General features: G+C 44.7%; 2 protein-coding genes across 6 annotated transcripts in view; both read left to right on the top strand.

Annotated features, from left to right (window-relative positions):
- The window catches only part of PRDM10 (PR/SET domain 10), a 95,395-nt gene extending 80,863 nt beyond the window's left edge, over window positions 1–14,532 (top strand). Inside the window, exons 18-22 of one of the 2 annotated variants that reach the window (XM_005699638.3) lie at window positions 785–955; window positions 2,772–2,912; window positions 5,768–5,936; window positions 9,034–9,137; window positions 11,602–14,532. In XM_005699638.3, coding sequence (XP_005699695.1) covers window positions 785–955; window positions 2,772–2,912; window positions 5,768–5,936; window positions 9,034–9,137; window positions 11,602–11,799 — 783 coding nt within the window. In that variant the 3' untranslated portion in view covers window positions 11,800–14,532. The remainder of the gene's footprint in view (window positions 1–784; window positions 956–2,771; window positions 2,913–5,767; window positions 5,937–9,033; window positions 9,138–11,601) is intronic. The other variant, XM_013975851.2, reaches the window with a different exon arrangement.
- NFRKB (nuclear factor related to kappaB binding protein) overlaps window positions 16,428–20,733 on the top strand; it is a 34,410-nt gene continuing 30,104 nt past the window's right edge. For 3 of the 4 annotated variants that reach the window (XM_018043225.1, XM_018043226.1, XM_018043223.1), the window contains exons 1-2: window positions 16,428–16,528; window positions 18,872–19,083. In XM_018043225.1, coding sequence (XP_017898714.1) covers window positions 18,949–19,083 — 135 coding nt within the window. In that variant the 5' untranslated portion in view covers window positions 16,428–16,528; window positions 18,872–18,948. The remainder of the gene's footprint in view (window positions 16,529–18,871; window positions 19,084–20,733) is intronic. The other variant, XM_018043224.1, reaches the window with a different exon arrangement.

Here is a 20,733-nt window from a genome sequence, read left to right as displayed (position 1 = left end):
GCTGGAGATGTAGCCCATCACCCTTCAGTGTCCTATGCGAGGCATGATGTTTATGCTTGGGTCTCCCAGTCGGTGCTTTCCAAAGCTGAAAGGAACAGCAGGAAATCCTCAACGCTGCCTGTTCATCCCGACTCTCAGAACCTCTGGGTTAACTCCCCTGCCTGACACAGATAGACCGAGATAGAGAGGTCATCTTCCAGCACCTTCTTCTTTTTCTTTTTTTTTATATTTATTTATCTATTTGACTACACCAGATCCTAGTTGTGCCACACAGGATCTTTTTCTAAATTTATTTATTTGTAATTGAAGGATAATTGCTTTACGTTGTTGTGTTGGTTTCTGCCAAACACACGCAGGATCTTTTAGCTGCAACATGTAGACTCTTAGGTGCAGCATGAGGAATCTGTTGTTCCCTGACCAGGGATCAAACCTAGGCCCCCTGCATTGGGAGTTCTGAGCCCTAGCCACCTGACCACCAAGGAAGTCCCCCAACATCTTAACTTTGGATTTTTTTCTATCTGTGCTTAGGACTTATCTGTAGTCCCCTGATCCACCAGTAAGACAAACTGAAGAAAATTTTTTTTTTTTTGGTTGAGCTGTGCGATATGTGGGATCTTAGATCTCCAACCAGGGATCGACCCCATGCCCCCTGCATGGGGAACCCAGAGTCTTAACGCTGGACCAGGGAAGTCCCAAGACAAACCAAATTTTGTAGGATTTCAGAGCACTGAAATAGCTACACCCAGCAGTGTTATCAGCAGTGTGCTTTTCGTCATTTTTCTAGACGACAGACCTGCTAACCCAGGCAATGACAGAGCTGTCCCAGACCTTAACGACGGACTACCGAACACCACAAGGGGACTACCAGAGAATCCAGTACATTCCTGTGTCACAGTCTGCGTCCGGCCTGCAGCAGCCTCAGCACATACAGCTTCAAGTGGTGCAGGTGGCTCCGGTACTGTCCTGCGCTTCTTTCTCTTCACCCGCGTGAATGCCTATTGCCGTCAGTCAGTAGAGCAGTGGGGGTCCCCTAAAGCACCCTATGCTCAGAGCTGGAGCTGGGCCCTACATCACTGTGCCTGTCAGCTTGGAGTCAAAGGCATCTGTACAGCCCCTGTTGTTGATGGCTCTAGACTCAGCGGTGTAAGGGATTTCTGTCAATAGTGTCTAGAGATTTTCTCTAGACACTAGTGAAAATGTGCAGCTAGCTAGCACACTAGCTACAGTGTGTACCATTATCCTGCCCTACTGCAGGACAGCGTGAGCCTCTCCTGAACCCTTGCCTTGGGCATCCAGGTTGACTACTTGTTGAGGAGCCTGTTTGATCAGCTCCTACCTGAGCATTGAATGATGTCTGTCACTGGGAGCTTATAAGGAATAATTGTGAATTTTGAATATCAGTACCCTTATTAGTAGTAAGGTATAATTGTTCCTTCTGCAAGGTAATTAGTAGCTCATTCTTACTGATTCAGGAGCTAAAAGGAAAAAATCTCCCCCAAACTATTGTTTCACTTAATTATGCTGAGAAATTGTACTCAAGGCACACATGAACAAACATTTTGCTTTGAAATAAACTGGACTCTGAAGATTTAAAACTAGTATGAAAGCAGGAAATTGGAAGTTGTCGTTGACTGTTCTTTTTTTATAGGAGGTTTTTTTTTAAAAATATATAGCAGCATTATTAATTTTAGGCTTTGGAAGAATCTTTGAATATCTGAAGTTGTCTGTAAATTGTGATACATATGTACATTATTTTGGAAAACGTGTCTCTACTTTGGCCACATGTTCACAGATGTCTGTGCTACAAATAAGGTTAGGAACCACTGTTCTAGTGATCAAGAGTGACAAGCCAAAAGCAACTTCTCTACTTTGATCTCTTTTAGCTGATAAAGGGTAGGCCATTACATTTAACTGAAATGTAAGGGGAAAGGATTTTTGATTCTCATAGCTTCTCATTCAGCTATATTCCCTCATTTCCCTTCCAGTATTAAATCACATTACTGTTTCATGGTTGGTAAGCATCATTTTAAAATTAATTTATTTTAATTGGGATATAGTTACTTTACAATATTGTGGTGTTTTTTGCCACACATTGACACGAATCAGCTATGGATGTGCACGTGTCTCCCCATCCTGAACCCCCCTCCCGCCTCTCTCCCCACCCCATCCCTCTGGGTGGTCCCAGAGCCCCAGCTTCGAGAGCCCTCCTTCACGCATCGAACTTGCACTGGTCATCTACTTTACATATGGTAATATACATGGTTCAGTTCTATTCTCTCAAATCACCCCACCCTGACCTTCTCCCACGTAGTCCAAAAGTCTGTTCTTTACATCTGTGTCTCTTTTGCTGCCTTGCATGTAGGATCGTTATTCGCATCTTTCTAAATTCTGTATATATGTGTTAAAATACTGTATTGGTGTTTCTCTTTCTGACTTACTTCACTCTATATAACAGACTCCAGTTTCACCTACCTCATTAGAACTGACTCAAAAGTGTACCTTTTCATAGCTGAGTAGTTTTCCATTGTGCACATGTACCACAACTTCCGTATCCGTCTGTCTGCTGATGGATATCTAGGCTAGCAAACATGACTTCTAAGGCTGTCTTTACCTCTGAAGTTTGCCAGCTTGGCTTCAGTGTGAGCTCTTGGGACTGAGCTCTGGCTCTGAAGTCCCATCTCTTCTAGGGGACAGGATTTCAGCTGCACTTTCTCTCTGGAAGGCTTTCTCTGAACTGTACTCAGCACAGGTCTGGGTTTCTCCTCCCACAGGCCACTTCCCCACACCAGTCCCAGCAGTCCACGGTGGATGTCGCCCAGCTCCACGACCCTCAGACCTACACACAGCACGCCATCCAGGTGCAGCACATCCAGGTCACCGAGCCCCCTGCCCCTGCTATGTCCACATCCCAGGTACGCTGGCCCCTGCTCCAGGGACTAGTCCCAGGATAACATGGGCTCAGGGACTCTGGAGATGTACTAAGAGCGGAGAGACATTATCTCAGACCCAGTCTCCTCGACTATGGGAGTGGCATCTTTATTTGGGGGGCCTTTAAAGAGTCATCTTTGCCTCCAGTGGCTCATTGGTAAAGAATCCGCTTGCCAGTGCAGGAGATCCAGGTTCCATTCCTGGGTTGGCAGGATCCCCTGAGTGACTGAGCATGCCTGCATTAGGGACACACCATTGAGTGCTCAGCCTCCCCTGTCTGGATGGAGCCTGACCTCTGATCTCCTTGAGACCTCCTGTCCTCAGTGGGTGGATGATGGCCAGCAAAAGAGGGGTCGTTTCTATAATTCTGGAGCAGTGACATTGTGAAGGATTACTGTGTTTGTGTGATAGAGACCTTCGTTGAGAAAGCAGAACACTGGAGTGGGTTGCCATTTCCTTCTCCAAAAGCAGAGCTACATTCGCTTGCAAAATATTTATTAAATTCTTACTCTTTGCAGGAAACTTTTCTAGATCTTGCCCTCAAGGAGCTTAGAGTCTGGTAGGGATGTAACAGACGTGCGCACGCAAACAGGCACTAAGGGAAGGTACCTGACCTATAAAGGATGCCCATGCACTCTCTCCTGACAGTCACAGGGGCCAGGGCAGGAGCACACAGGAAGGCTGCCTGTCACCGCCCTGAGCGGTTGAAGCTTTCACTCAAACCCACCAGCCATTAAATAAATATGTTTCATCTTCCTGCCTGACAGAGGTACTTTCATAATGGTCACATTGGAAAATATGCACAAAGTAACCATGGATATTAAATAAGGTGGATAGTGCTAATTAAAAATTAAATGTATCCACAGTGCAGTGGGATAATATTTACAGACTTGTGCAAAATTAGCTGTTATACTGAAATAGTGTGCACTGGAAAACAGTAAAGATGAAATTAAACAAAACAAAACAAAACAAATTAAATGTTTTTCTGCCAAACACATGGCTGACACTGGCAGTGGCCAGGTTAGAGGTGGGAGGAAGTAGGGAAAAGGATTGCTGTTGTTGTCATTTAGTTGCTAAGTTGTGTCTGACTCTTTGCAACCCCATGGACGGTAGCCCATCAGGCTCCTCGGTCCATGGGATTCTCCAGTAGTGGGTTGACATGCCCTCCTCCAGGGGATCTACCCAACCCAGGGGTCAAACCCACGTCTCCTGCCTTGGCAGGTACATTCTTTACCACTGAGCTACCAGGGAAGCCCTTTTTTATGGTCTCCAACTGCTTCCTCTTTTGTATCCCACTTTTCCTGGCTCCAACTGCTATGGAAATCTGGAGGATAAACATGCACTTTCTCTGCCCTCCTATTTTCTGGGGGGGGAGGGGGCCTCTGCTGCTTGCTGTCTGATTGCCCCTCCCCTCCTTTTAGTCTAAGGTATCTGGTGACTTGTCCCAGCCCAAGACAGGCAGCCTCTTGCCACAAGGGGCCATGAGTTTCTCAGGTGCACTAATATCACGCTTCTGCGTTTCTCAAAGGAACCAGAGGCTGAAGGGCCAGGACAGGCTCCTCAGAGTCCCTTGTTGGGATGAGGCGGCTGTTCTATCTTCCTGTGGGAAGCAGAGGCTGCCTGCTGCCCCCTTCTCCTCACCCAAGCTCCTTCTTGCACTCACGGGGCCTCTGTACTATGTGGACACCTCAGCCCACGTGTCTCAGCTCCATCCACACCCCTGCAGTTGGCAATCCAGGCCATCCCATTGGTCTCAGGTGCCTGAATACAGTTAGAGGAGCCCTGTGTGGGAGATAGGACCCCTACGGGAGGCCATGCTCAGAGGAGAGACATGTGTGGGTCCCGGAAGCGGGTACAGGGCCATTTCCAAAGTCCAGGAGACCTCACGTGAGAAGGGCCAGCCAGCATCCCTACAGAGTGCCTCTTGCCCACGTCTGATGATGACGTGGACATGGCATTAGGTTAGGGGAACTCAGTGGAGGGGAAGTTGGTACTTGGCAGGGCATCAAGGAAAATCATGTAGAAGTGGTTAGGTCTTGGAGGAGGGTATGATTTTGATATGGTAACTGGGGGAGGTTGTATGATCTGAATATGCTCTCATTGTGAGAAAGATATGGAGGGAATGAGTGAGACAGACACAGACGTGAGAAATTGTGGTGTGTCTATAAATTGTGATGTGGTGTCTTAGTGACAGGAAATCGTGCTTGGAAACAAGGCCAGGAGGGTGGTTTGGAACTGAAGTGTGGACGGCTTGAGTGGCAGACAGTGGTGGTGGGGGGTGGGGGGTTTATCCTGTAGACAGAATGGGTCCCTGTGTTTATCTCCACTAACTGGGGGGTATCTAGTGCACGGAAGTGGAGATTCCAACTTCTGGGATCAACTTCAGTTTGTGTTCCAGGTTAGCTTTGTGACACAGGAAAGTCATTGAGCTTCTTAGTTTTTTTTTTAAAACCTATGCATTGAAGATAATGATACTTCCATTCATCTACTTTTCTAACAATTAAGTCTTTGGATGCCCTTGTAGATAATCATCCTTTGGAAGGTAATTAGGATTTCATAGTTATGATTGCTTTTCATTAATTCTGTTCTTATTTAAAATAGGTCTAATTTTAGGGACTTCCCTGGCGGTCAAGTGGTTAAGACTCCACGCTTCCACTGCAGGAGGCATGAGTTCAATCCCAGGTCGGGGAACTAAGATTCTGCATGCAATATGGTGCAGTCAAGAATAAAATTTACTATTTTAACAGTTCTGCGATCAGCGTTACAATTCCCGTGAGCATGATTTATTTTCTTCAGCAACGAGTTGACAGTTCACACATCCCACTCTCTTTCTCTTCAGGTGGCTGGGCAGCCGCTGAGTCCCTCCCCACAGCAGTCTCAGCAGGGGCTCAGCCCCTCGCACGTCGCAGGTAGCTCCTCACAGGGCCAGGCCCTCCAGCAGCCTCCCCAGGGCTCCACGGTCCAGCACACGTACCTCCCCAACACCTGGAATTCCTTCCGTGGCTACTGTAAGTAAGGCTGGTTCTTCAGGGTGCAGGTGGGGAACCTGCAGCTACAGGGCGGAATTTCATCGGCTTTATCATCGATTTTCTGGATTAAAGGTTCATTAGCCATTTTCTACACTCTGTGGAGCTTGTACTTCGATGAGTTTCACGATTCAGGCAGCGTCTGATATCAGGGCCACCCCAAAATGACATTTTTTCTGAGAAGTCAGGAATATTGCTGCAGCAAGTGTAGGCAGGTGGTTTAAGTAGTACAGTAGCTGCATTTAGGATTTGAGGTCATGATTCATCTCTTCTAGCCATGTTTATTGAAGGTGTATATATCAATCATTATGCGAGGCCCTGTGTGTACAAAAGATGAATACTGACTTTCAAAGTAACACCACATAATAATCATGCTAACCAAGTTTCATTAAGCTCTTACTGTGTGCCAGGAAGGATTCTAAACTGAATCTATATCACATCTAATATCCACAGCAGCCTCCTAGATAAGGTATCAGTTTTGGATACCTTATAGATAAGGCAGTTTGGACACAGAGTAACTCATCCAAGGAACACAGCTACTAAACAGAGGACTAAAACCCAGGCAGCTTGGGTGCAAGTTTATACTCTAAACCAGCACACTGTGCTGCTCCTCCTCACCAGATAGTCTTGGGCTCAAAGAAACTGTTGCTGCTACTGCTAAGTCACTTCAGTCATGTCTGACTCTGTGCGACCCCATAGATGGCAGCCCACCAGGCTCCTCCGTCCCTGGGATTCCCCAGGCAAGAACACTGGAGTGGGTTGCCATTTCCTTCTCCAGTGCATGGAAGTGAAAAGTGAAAGGGAAGTTGCTCAGTAGTATCTGACGCTTTGCGACCCCATGGACTGCAGCCCACCAGGCTCCTCAGTCCATGGGATTCTCCAGGCAAGAGTACTGGAGTGGGGTGCCATCGCCTTCTCCCACTGTTATCTCATTGTTATTCAGTCACTCAGTCGTGTCCGACTCTTTGCAACCCCATGGACTGCAGCATATCAGGCCTCCCTGTCCATCACCAACTCCCGGAATTTGCTCAAACTCATGTCCATTGAGTCGGTGATGCCATTCAACCATCTCATCCTCTGTCGTCCCCTTCTCTTCCTACCCTCAATCTTTCCCAGCATCAGGGTCTTTTCCAGTGAGTCGGCTCTTCGCATCAGGTGGAGACAGATATATGAGTAGCTGATTTCAAAACCCTGAGGTTAGTGTTACCAGAAGTAGCTGGACTGGCTGCCAAAGGTCAGAACAAGTAGAAATCTTGGTGGGGACAGAGCTTTGGGTGTCAGCTGAAAAGCATGAGGCCGTTATCACTGAGGAATGGAAGGAACAGGAATAGTAACAGTCAAGGGCTCCATAGCAGGAGCTAGGAGAGCAGGGGCTGTGTTGGTCTCTGTCATACTACTGACTTTGTTTTGGGGTCCATCTTGCTGTGATTGATCTTAGGCTGTGTTACGTAGATTTAGTGTGGAGACAGGCTCAAATGCTACTGTCTAGTTATCTTTACAATCTGTCCTAGTGTGTGTCAGGGAAGGACTCCTCCTCATGATGAATCCCAGTAATCCTGGTAAATAGACTGACATTTACACTCAGTTTCATTCCGGTGAGAAGAATGTGGAATGATGTCGACGGTCATGGTAGTCATAGTAAGAACTAGCATTCTAGCCTGGTGAAAAGATCTGAAATTTCTTATTTGGAAAAAAAAAAAAAGTTTAAAATATACAAAAATAGGAAATTCCCTGGCAGTCCAGTGGTTTGGACTTGGCGCTTTCACTGTGAAGGGTGTGGGCTCGATCCCTGGTTGAGGAACTAAGATCACACAAGGTGCGCAATGCGGGGGAAAAAACCCCCCAAAACCATATATATAAACATAGAAACACACACACACACACACACACACACAAACAGAACAGTAATGAACTCCCCTGTACCAGTTATCTAGCTTCAGCACTTACCAGCTCATGTTTGATATGTACCCACTGCCATTCTCTCCCAGTCCTCCAACTATATAATATCACCCATATCATTTCATCCATAAATGTTATTATCTATCTCTAAAATCAAGGCAGTGAAAACAAAAAAACACAACTCCAGTGTCATTATCACACCTAAAAATAAATTACAGTAATTGCTTAATACTGTCAAATATCTGGGGTTCATATTTCTGTGACTGTCTCATGAATGTTTTAACAGTTGGTTTTTCAAATTGGGTTCCAAATAAGTGCCATACATTGCTATCGATCATGTCTGTTCAGTTTCATTTAGTATATGTGTTCTTTTTCTTTCTCCTAAGTTGCAGTTAACATGTTGAAGAAACTGGGTCACTTGTGTTCCCTTCTGGATTTTGCTGTTGACATCCCTGTATTGTCATTTAAGATGCTTCCCTCTGTCTCTTTTATTTCCTATAGATGGGCAGTTATATCTAGAGGCTTAATCAGATCAGGTTCTGTTTTTTTTTCCCCCCAAACATGCCATAGCTGTTGATATATACCTCCATCAGGAGGCACGTGACGCTTGTCTGTTTCCTTTACCCCGCCATTTCATTAGGCACTGCAGAGATGTGCTGTTCTGATGTTATCCCACTCTTCTTCTTTTTAAATAAACATTTATGTACTTGGCTGTGTCAGGGCTTAGCTGGAGCACACGGGATCTTTTAATTGCATCACATGGGACCTTGTTCCCTGACCAGGGATTGAACCCGGGCCCCCTGAATTGGGAGAGCAGAGTCTTACCCACTGGACCACTAGGGAAGTCCATGGATTCTATCATCCTTTATACACTTACTGCTAGGAAACTTCCATAATGAAAACAATTTTATATTCACTGTCAGGTTATTGTGAGGTATAATTTGCACAGAAACGGCAGGATAGATGCTTTAGATACTTGGCTCATCTCCTTAATTTACCAGTTTTCAAAATAATGGATTGTCTCCTTGTATTATCTAATCACATCAACATAAGACTCTGGGAACAAGCAAACCCATGGAAAATGACTCAGGAGGGAAAGTGGTCACTGGTGAGCTATTTGTTTTTACCACTTGTATTGAAATCTGAGACCACCGAACTGTGGTTCTTTCCTGTTTTTCAGCATCAGAGATTCAAATGATGACACTTCCCCCAGGTCAGTTTGTGATTACAGACAGTGGTGTGGCAACTCCGGTCACCACTGGCCAAGTGAAGGCGGTCACTCCGGTAAGCTGTGCTGCTTGGAGGGTTTTTCTGTTTCCCATACTGCACCACCCCCGCCCTCCTCCCAAACACTTCTTCCAGACTCTTCCTATCTGAGTTAGAAGTATGTCTTCTGTTTTCCCATAATATCTGTGGTACTGTATTATAGCACAGCTTATTTTAATTATTGGTTCACCATCTTTTCCTAGTAGGCAATGAATTCCTCAAAAGCTGGGTCTATTATCCTTAATGTCTTGCACAGGAGGCTGGGCTATAGCAAATACTCGAGAAAGATCTATTCAATTAATAACTACAGTGAACCTTCTGGATCCATATATGTATTTCTTGTGTTGTTGTTTAGTCACTAAGTCATGTGTGACTCTTTTGTGACCCCGTGGATTGTATCCTGCTTGGCTCCTCTGTCCATGGGATTCTCCAGGCAAGCATACTGGAGTGGTTGCCATTTCCTCCTCCAGGGGATCCTCCTGATCCAGGGATGGAACCTGCATCTCCTGCATTGGCAGGCAGATTCTTTTACCACTGAGCCACTAGGGAAGCCCATACATATAGATAGATATAGATAACTGATCATCTTTTCATGTGTTTCTTAGAAAGTATATGAGTCTTCATGATTGTTGATCCTCAAGTAGGGAGAGAATAATATAATGAATGTGTTATGAAATTCTTCCCTGACCAGGAATCCATACCCTCTGTTATGAGAACAGAGTCCTACTGACTGGACTGCCAGGGAATTCCCTGCCACAAATTATTTTGTTATATTGCACCTGCTACCTTTGTTTTTATCCTCACTGGGTTCTTGTAGCCTGCCTCTGGAAGACAGAGTGTGTAAATTTAAATTAAGAAAGATATTCTTAACTAGCCTGGGATATTGAGATGTGCCCAGGGGAAGACTGATTACTGCCCAAGAGGCCTCAGTGTGTAACAGGGTAGTTTAGTGGCCTCAGAAACCTGGCTTTTTTTTTTTTTTTTTTTCCCCAAATCACACCAAGAGCTCACCCATTTCTCAGCACACGAATTCATATTAACTAGACTGAGGAGAGTTGTATAACTCTGGAGTAACACTTTTGTCATGGAAACAGTAACTAATGTAAAATGGAATGGTCTCCTTGGCATGATGAGTGAAATTTTGCTCTTTTTTGTGAGTCCCACAAGGACTTACTGACTCTTTTTAGGCCCTGCCACAGTATACATGGGACTTCCCTGGTGGCTCAGTGGTAAAGAATCCGCCTGCCAGTGCAGAAGACTCGAGTTCAATCCCTGGGTCAGGAAGATCCCCTGGAGAAGGAAATGGCAACACACTCCAGTATCCTTGCCTGGGAAATCCCATGGACGGAGGAGCCTGGTGGGCTACAGTCCATGGGGTCGCAAAAGAGTCAGACACGACTGAGCGACTAAACAACAACAACAACATCAACAACAGTATACACACAAACAAGTTTAATGTACAGTTTTGGTCATAGACTATCTACAGCCCACCTATGAACCACTTAGGTGTCCATGGACCCTTGGTTGAGAACCAGCCCCCTCCAGCTAGAGAAAGACCCATTTGGGAAACTAAATGCTGATCAGAGAGTTGCTTTGATGAGCATGGACTCAGAACATATGTTCCAGATAAATCTAATTCATATTTGGCTGTGGCTTTCTCTCTGGACAGTCCTTGGAAAGGCTACTATCAGTTTTCCTCTGTGCTTTTTTTCTCTTTCAGTCTATATAGTTGACCAATCTTCCTTCTGACAGACACATGTTTTCTTTAAAAATGTTAAGGTAGCTGACATGGAGATGTTTTTCATCATCAGAGGGAAAAATGAGGAAAAATTAAGACAGTGTATGTCTTCATAAAATCAAATTTATTCAATGCAAAGGACTTTATTCTAAGACTGTGTTCTTCCTGTTCTGCTGTAAAATGTCTCTCATTTGACAGCAGCATTTAAAAAATGATTTCACTTGGCAAGTTAAAATTTGGGAACATTAATTCTTACTTTAATTTTGCTGGGTCTTTCAAATTCTGAACTCTGGGAACCATTGATCTTAACGTGGGGGGGGTCATTCTGCCTCTTTAAGGATAATTTAACTATCTCTTCTTTGATCTATTTTGTATTCACCTTTAGACATTAATTGATACGGTCACCTTATTTTATGAATTTCTAAATTCTTAGGGACAATATATAGCACATTTCCTTTGCCAGGTAGGTTACCATCATGGTGCAAATTTCTGTACCTGATGTTTCTCACTCTATCATTTGGTAGGACATCTAAGGTCCTCCTTTAAGTCCTCTTTGTAGTCTACTTCTGTGGCTGAATCATCCCTACAAAGGACTTAGGTAAACCATCTCCCCCCATAGATGCCTATTTGGGTTCCCCTTTATAACATTGCTTTGCATATTCCTTCTCTCCTCTGCCCCCCACCGTGGCTCTCACTCCGACATCTGGCCTCAGATTTCTAAAGATCCTTTTCTTCCTGCTCTAGGGTCATTATGTGTTATCAGAAAGTCAATCAGAATTGGAGGAAAAGCAAGCGTCCGCTCTCTCTGGAGGAGTCCAGGTTCAGCCAGCTGCACACAGTGACTTGGACCCCCAGACCACCAGCCAACAGCCCACCCAGTACATCATCACAACCACCACCAACGGGAATGGGGACAGCGAAGTGCACATCACTAAACCCTAACTCCTACCCTCAAGCCAGAATCAAGCAGTCATACCATGTCTTTTCTTATTCATATGTCTGGAAGCTTCTGGCACTTACAGCTCCTTTTTAAGATTTATCATTCACTCAAGAGTTTGGAAATCACAGTTTTGATCCTCACCAGGGCTTATTTTATCAAGATCATCTTTACCAAGTGGACTCTTCAAACCCTAGGAGTTCCCGCCATGGGATGGAGGTCATTCAGATTTCAAGATGGAAAAACTTTGCCTTGCTCTTGAACTGGTTTTTTAACACATGGATAAGCCTTACTTTTCCTTTGTGGAAATATTAAGTGATGTATTGTATTGTACCAAAGGTGGAGAAAGGATGTGCCAAGTCCACGGCCACTGGGCTTCTTAATCCCAAGCCACAGCACCAAAGGCAAAGGGGCATTTTGTAGGCGCATATTAGGTCAGAACTGCTTCCTCTTGTGAGTTTGCATTTTCAATAATTTAACAAAGGGAGCCCACTGAATACGAAAATTACAATGATGAAACCTTATGATTGTCTGAAGGAAAAACTGTCATCTAAATTTTTCTTACTACTGATTTTTAAAAAACTTGCCATTTTGGGGAAAAGCGCTTTTGGGCTCTTGGTAGTGCTTTGCACAGACCCTGGTCCTTAGCAGATTAGGTCAGAACCTTGTGTTCTGACAGATCTTACTTTATTACTCCGCAACTGTGGACTCCCTGTACAAGGAAAGGTTGCTTGATGTCAGCAGAATTTAAACTCCTACCTTAAAGCTTGGCCTCCCATTCTCTGGTTGAACTTGTATGAAGGAGATACTGGAGATGACAGAATCAAGGAAAATGGCTAAAGCAGCTATACAGAGAGTGAGAAGCACTGAGACCTCATCCTGCCTTTCAGGATCCGTTTACCACTCACTGATAAACAGGCGAGCCCTTGCTCTTCCCAGGCGTACCTGCAACCCTCCCTCACAGCGTGCAGTGTATTTTAGTCCTTCCAATACTGTCTTAAAATGAACATTCTTTCAGGTTGGATGGAAAGGTGGTCCTCCTTATTTCCTAACACTTTAAATATATTGCAGTTCATCTGGGCCTTTTGGTAAGATAACTAACTTCACACCTTGGGGAAAAATTTTTAAAGGTGGGACCATTTATAATGTCTGTTAGGGCAATTATAAGGGATCTAGAAGAAACCCAATCTTCATATTACATTGTTAGTTGGGAGAGGGAGAAAATTCTGCCTCAGTGATAGTTTTTCTTATCATTGTTCCTGTTGGGGAGCCTTAGTAGCTATGAATTCAGTGGGGGAAGGTATTTCCCTTCTTTTTACTGTACATTCCGATTGTGCACAGAAAACATTGCAGAAACCAGTATGTATTTTAACAACTTTTTGTGACATACATTTTTAGAATAATTATGGAAATGGTAGAATTTATCATTCCAGAACAGGAAGACTGACCTTCAGTTTCAAATGAAGTTAACTAATTTATTTTATTTACATTTCTGGGTAAAAACTGGCTCTACAAATTAAGAAGTATAGTAGCTTCTTTATGGTAAAGATACCTTTCTGAAAAGTAAACAATTCTATTGAAGTAACTTTACTAATATGTAGATTTTGCACTTTATTACTGAGACCTCATTCATGTAGTTAGCCCTGAAAATTTAGGCACTAAGAGAACCTGAGAGTTCTTAGGTAGTCGTGTGGAAAATGAAAATGGACTCTGTTTCTTTGGTAACAAAGAGGTAATGCTGATGTTTTCAACAGGAAATACAGACTCTGTGTCACAATGTAGAGATCCTGAGCCCCACAGTCCTCCACTGTGATGATTACAAATGCCCTAGTGTCCAGCCTCAAAAGATTTGCGAGGTAAAGAGTATCAGGCTTTCCCAAAGGTCCAGTTTAGTTTTTTGGCCCTGTTGGGTTCCTTTTTTATTTGAACCAGCAATGTACCTCCCTCCCCTCAGGAATAACTTATTGACTAAGGTGGAAAACGATCATTGAATGGAATGTTCATTTTATGCCAGCTATTTCAAGTTTTAAAATACACAGAAGAGAAAAAATATTGTGGAAGGACTTCTGTTTCTTTCCCATCGAAGTTCTTTTCCTCTTTTTTTTTTTTTTGTCCTTATGTGGAGAAAGTAAGGACTCTAGAACTATTGATAATTTGTATATCATCAACCAGAGATGCAGGTGTGGCAGTTGAGCCAAACAACTTTGCTTTAAGATCAGGTATTCACATTTATTTTAAGGTAATGGATTTTGAAAAGGACTTGGATTTGAAGAGATGGCAGATGGTAAGCCATCCAAGACTCAATTTGAAAAAAAAATTTTGTTGCCACTGTTTATACTGTGCTCTCTCCTAGGACACTCTGGCACTGTAGACTTCAGCGCAGTGCGGAAATTTTGGAGTAGGTTACATACAGATTTTACATTTTTACTGTTTGGCTTGTGCCCACATAAACAGATGTTTCATCATGTAAACTTTCTGTTATTCTGGAAAAATCTATTGTTTTGGTCTTCTTGAATTGTTTTCTGATTTGGAATTATCCTTTCAAAAAACTCTTAAGACATGTAGGGCTAAAAAGCACTTCATGAGATGCTGAAGCTGACCCGCAGGTTGGAAATGTTGACCCTACCCTGTTATTTAAATGTGAACATTTATGTACATTCAGTGAGTTATAGTGTTAATAGTCTTGTGCTACTCAGCAGGTGTAAAAATTAATAAATATTTTTTTTAATAAACATCCTTCTTGTTTGTATGTGTACAAAATACAACAGCTTCTGATAGTTACTTTTTTTTTTTTAATAGTACAGCTTACATTGTTTTGACTCTTTAGTTTACTCTGGTGTGGTCAGAGACACAGGTCTGGGAATTTATGGATGACAATATGGAACGTTGTTCCCCTGCCCTTTTACTTGGTGGTGTGTAGTTCCAGACCCCTCCCAACAATCTAAGGGGCAGAGTGCATCATGAGAAACGCTGGGCTGGAAGAAACACAAGCTGGAATCAAGATTGCTGGGAGAAATATCAATAATCTCAGATATGCAGATGACACCACCCTTATGGCAGAAAGTGAAGAGGAACTAAAGAGCCTCTTGATGAAAGTGAAAGAGGAGAGTGAAAAAGTTGGCTTAAAGCTCAACATTCAGAAAATGAAGATCATGGCATCTGGTCCCATCACTTCATGGGAAATAGATGGGGAAAGAGTGGAAACAGTGTCAGACTTTATTTTTGGGGGCTCCAAAGTCACTGCAGATGGTGACTGCAGCCATGAAATTAAAAGACGCCTACTCCTTGGAAGAAAAGTTATGACCAACCTAGATAGCATATTGTAAAGCAGAGACATTACTTTGCCGACTAAGGTCCGTCTAGTCAAGGCTATGGTTTTTCCTCTGGTCATGTATGGATGTGAGAGTTGGATTGTGAACAAGGCTGAGCACCGAAGAACTGATGTTTTTGAACTGTGGTGTTAGAGAAGACTCTTGAGAGTCCCTTGGACTGCAAGGAGATCCAACTAGTCCATTCTGAAGGAGATCAGCCCTGGGATTTCTTTGGAGGGAATGATGCTGAAGCTGAAACTCCAGTACTTTGGCCACCTCATGCAAAGAGTTGACTCATTGGAAAAGACTCTGATGCTGGGAGGGATTGGGGGCAGGAGGAGAAGGGGACGACCGAGGATGAGATGGCTGGATGGCATCACGGACTCGATGGACGTGAGTCTGAGTGAACTCGGGGAGTTGGTGATGGACAGGGAGGCCTGGCCTGCTGCGATTCATGGGGTTGCAAAGAGTTGGACACGGCTGAGCGACTGAACTGAACTGAACTGAAGAGGCAGGTGTGCAGTCAACAAGGGAACAGAGATTGGCTTTGTTTGGAAACCAGTATTTTCCAAGCAGGGAGGAACACTAGTTTGGCCTGCCAGCTTGTCTGACATATTTCTATGCAGATAACAGAGGATGGTCCCTGAAGAACTGATTGGAAGTAGCTGTGTAGTAAAAAGTTCGAAGCCGTTCAAAATAAAACCTAGTGAGTTAGAAGAAAGTGGCCTAGGTTCTTAACTATCGAGAATAGTTGAGAGAAAGTATAGTAATAGAGAGAAGGCTATCCAGTTTGATTTAAAATGTATTTTAAATGTGTGTGTACTTTCTTTCCGGACGTCGAGGATCCAGGGATGGGAGAGAGAACTGGGGCCACGCCGGGGTTAGTGGGAGCGGCACAGGCTCTGATCAGCATTCTCCTCGATGAAACTTGAGAAATCACAAAGTAGGAGCTAACAGCGCACCACGTGGCTGGTACAAAGATTCTTGGATGGAAAGTGCTCAGGTGCCAGGAGCAGGATATTGCGCTCTGCAAACGTTAGCTAATTAAACTGCATTCCCTCACTCGTGCTCCGGAGCTTCTGCTCGCGCCAGGTAAAGACTGGCCACACCCGGTTCGCCCTCCGGACACTTGTAAGCCTCGTGCGATCAACGAGCCAGACAGCAGCCCTCTAAGGTCCAGCCCTGAGGGCTCTCGGCACTACAGGCTGTTTGCCTTGCGAGCCCCGCCCCGGCACCTCCGGCCCCGCCCTGAACGCCACGCCCCCGGCACTTCCAGGCCCCGCCCCGCGCAGACCCGCCCCTTCCGCCGCCCGACCCCGGAGCGTGCGCGCACCGAGACGCCTTGCGGGAGCGAGCGCGTCCGGTCCGGGAGCCCGCGGGCTGAGAGGTGCGGCGGGTTACGAGACCGGCTCCCGCGGCGCAGGTGAGGGAGGGCCGGCGTGGCGAAAGCGTTAAAGTGTCGTGTGGGGAGAAGGGGAGGAAAGAAGCGGTCGGGTTTCCGAGGGTCGCTGCTCCCTCGGGCTCGAGGCAGGGGAGCGGGCGCGGTGGGAGCCGGGCGGCCTGGGTGGGTGGGGGTTAGGGTTAGCGCGGTGTGGGGGAGGGGCCGTGGGCGCGGAGGTGGCGCGGGACCCGGGCTTGGGGGCTCTGGAGGGGTTTGCAGTTTGAAGCGGGCGGCTGCCGCGGCCAGAGCCTGGGGTTTAACTTCTGTGTTGGGGAGGGGCCGGGAAGGAATATTCTCCCAGGTGCAGAGGAAGGGCCTTGGGGAGAAAGGCCTTCCTGGCTGGTCAAGCAGTGCAGGACGCCGCAAGAGTTAAAACCCCTAAAAACCCTTGGCTTCCGGGGTCCCGACCCTTTGGCAGCTGCCTGCTTTTTTGTGTTTTGAGATTCTCTAAAGAAGAGTTGCAGGGCAAAGGTTGCCACTCGGATAGATTACATTTAGCGATCCGTTCAGTGTAATTGAAGAAACTGGTGAGCAGTTTGAGAAACAGGTTGTTCTCCTAAGAGTCAGGTAAAACTCTGCAGCTGTTACCCTCTTCGGTGCCAGTTCTGGTAAGAGGGCTTTATTCTGAGCATCAGGTTGCATCTACTTTTTTGTTTTGTTTTGTTTCTAAAGTTTTGTTAAAGGCAAATGCCATGTGCTTTCTCACCGGTGTCAGTAGTTTAGGCATCAGAAGTGTTCAAGATGCCGTCCTTCATCGTGTACTGAAGGATGATAGGACATAGTACCTTGGGGACCACGCAGCTGCTTTGAACAAGAGTCTTTCCACTGTATCATTATGTAGATCTGACATCTCTTCCAGGTTACTTGAAATGATTAGCGGAAAGGTGCTTGTTTTAACAGTAATATTCCAGGCCTGCTCTTTATCCTTTGAGAGTTTTTCAGAATGAGAAGTCATTACATGACTGCATTAAGTTATATAAATGCATCCATCTGGAAATGATTCACTGCAGGCTTCCAGGATTGGAAATAACTGTAGAGAGGACCAGAGGACCAGGTCCTGCTCCTCTTCATCTTAGGTAAGGAAATTGATAGCTGGTTAGGTAAGATGTGCTCAGAGTTGCTGAGATGAGACTAGGAGTTTGGTGTTTATTAAATCTGTTTTTATTCCTTTCCATTTGGTAGGAATCAGAGTTGGAGAAGGGATTTAGCAAATGTTTGTAGAGTGGCTGAGTTCAGCCTCCCCTTGGACCAGTTGTTAATAACCATGGCCTCTGCTTTGCACCTAATTCCAGCCATCAGCCTTATGAGATGCTCTCTGAAAAAATTTTCGTATGTATGTTTCTAAAGGTAGCCAACAGTGTTCGCTTATTACAGGAAGGAGAAAAATAGCATTATATTTACATGGTTATACATATTAGCTGGACCAACTGAAGTGCATTGGCCACTGTCTTTTAGTGTTAAGAACATAGATTTGCAGTCATGCACACCTGAATTTCAGTCCTGTCTCTGGGATTGGGCAAGTTGCTTATCTATTCTGATCCTCAGTTTTAGTATCTGTAGTGCAGATGTAATAACCCTATCTTGCACACTTATAGGAATTAAATCAGGTACATGAAAGGCCTGGCACTTAATAGGCCCTCATTAAGTAACTTAGTGTTACTTTCTGAACTTCACTAGTCTCTGGATTTTCAGTCAATTCTTTTGTGAAGGAACAACAAAGAGTTGCTTAAAAAACAATATTAAGTAAACTATATTAGTGTGAGAGATTTCAGGTGTTGGTCGCTAAGTCATGTCTGACTCTTTGTGACCCTGTGTACTGTAACCCACCAGGCTCTTCCGTCCATGGAATTCTCTAAGCAAGACACTGGAGTAGGTAGCCATTCTCTTTTCCAGGGGATCTTCCTGACTTGGGTATCAAAACCTAGGTCGATCTTGCATTGCAGGCAAATTCTTTACCATCTGAGCCACCAAGGAGGCCCCCAAAGTAGTGAAAGTGTTAGTCTCTCAGGGAAGTCTAAATGGTGGACTCGGTCTAGTTACCGGTTAATCTGTAAGTCTCGTTTTACTTGTATGTAAAGTGAAGGTGTAAGAAATTCTGTTGACTGGGGAGCTGCTGCAGAACTGTTCTGAGTATTGGGGGAGACCTACTGGATAAGATGTGAAATTCTGATGAGGATGTGGTGAGAGGGAGGGAGAAGAGCTGTTTAGCAGAGGTTAGGGTTTAAGGATAAGGTAAAAAGGGTTTAAGGATAAAGTAAAAGAAGAAATTAGAGATTGAATATTTTCTGGGTTGGATATTTTGTGAAGGAATATTTGTGTCAACAGATCCCTGGGATTTCTGCCTTTGTGTCTCATGGTCTGACTGCACGGATTTGTCTAGCTTAACCTGTGGAACGTAAAGAATGGATTCCTTGGACCACATGCTGACGGATCCCTTGGAACTGGGCCCATGTGGGGATGGCCAAGGCTCGCGGATCATGGAGGACTGCCTCCTGGGGGGCACCAGGGTTAGTCTGCCTGAGGACCTTCTGGAGGACGTGAGTAGTGACATCCACACCGTTATTTCCTTCTGAGTTCTTCTCTGCAGTCTTTTCTACACTGTGCAAGTTTTCAGGATTTTGTGCTCCCTTCTTTCTGATTTTCTACATTGCAACCAGAGCGATGTTTTAAGTGTAAATCAGTTTAATATTCTGATTAAGGAAGAAAGTATAAGCTGCATTCTACATGTTTAATAACGTATTCACTTGATAATATGGCATAAGCCATATTTTCAGTTCAGTTCAGTCACTCAGTCATGTCCGACTCTCTGCGACCCCATGAATCGCAGCACGCCAGGCCTCCCTGTCCATCACCAACTCTGGGAGTTCACTCAGACTCACGTCCATTGAGTCAGTGATGCCATCCAGCCATCTCATCCTCTGTCGTCCCCTTCTCCTCCTGCCCCCAATCCCTCCCAGCAATGAGTCAACTCTTCACATGAGGTGGCCAAAGTACTGGAGTTTCTATCAAGACAATTTTCAACAGTTTGCTAGGTTTTTTTAAAAAAATTATGTGGCCACTCAGCCTGCGGAGTCTTGAGTTCCCCAAGCAGGAATTGAACCTGCACCACTGGCAGTGGAAGCAGAGTCTTATTATCCGCTGGACCACCAGAGCAGTCCCAAGAAGTTTTATATTTAAGGACAGAATTATGTGTATCTTTTATATTAGATGTTTACCCAAGTTGTGAATCACGATACAGAATGCATGCATTATCTGTCCATAAGGTAACCAGCTTTCTAGTCAATTAATAGATAGTTTCTTGAGATAGTATTAATAGTGTGCTTTTGACCACTTTTCACAGTTGAGCTGTGCAGTCATCATTGGCTACCATTTATTTAGTGCTTATTATGTGCTAGGCACTAGGTACACTGAAACGTGTTTATTTGTTTATTTTGCCAAAGTTCAAATAGATGGACAGGTATAGAGTATCATATGGTGAACATCCATGCATTCGGTTTGGGGAGATACTTTCATTTAGTCATATTTGGTTCAGGTTTTTCTTTCATCATATGTTAAAAACTGTAGATAAAATTAAAGCCACCATTTTGCCTGTATTGCCTCCTTTCCCAAAGTAACAGCTACTGAACTTGGTGTATGTCTTTCCCATCCATGTTTTCTTTACATGCTCTTTCAAGTAAACCTCTGTATGTTGTTCAGGCAGCCAGCAAGCACTTGTTTTACCTAAGTACCTGCTCTGTGCCAGACGCTGAGATGCCACTAGTAACGTGGTGTGCAGAAGTAGGTTTGTGCGGGGAGGTCTTAGGGAGCCGGAGGTGCCGTGCTGCCTGCCTGCTGAGACGCCTGCAGGTGGTTGATTTCTCGGTTCTCTCCTGCTTACACCCTTCAGTGTCTCCCTATTGTCTGTCCTTGTCATTTAGGATAAAGTGACAAGTACTCACCGTGTTCCTAGGTCCCTCGCTCCTGTCTCACTGTCTGCTGCTTCCCTTGCCCTCTTTATTCTTGCGCTTCTTGATGTTGCCTGGACTTCTGTTTGTTTATTTATTTACTTGGTTGAACCGGGTCTTATTTAGGGCGGAGCAGAGTCTTAGCTGATGGACCGCCAGGAAAGTCCTCTGAACTTTTTTTTTTTTAATTAAAAAGTGAAAGGTGTCTCACATAAGAATATATAAAGCGCACACACATATACA

The sequence above is a fragment of the Capra hircus genome, chromosome 29, assembly GCF_001704415.2.
Source record: "Capra hircus breed San Clemente chromosome 29, ASM170441v1, whole genome shotgun sequence".
NCBI classification, from domain to species: Eukaryota; Metazoa; Chordata; class Mammalia; order Artiodactyla; family Bovidae; genus Capra; species Capra hircus.
This window is presented reverse-complemented; position numbering and strand designations above follow the sequence as displayed.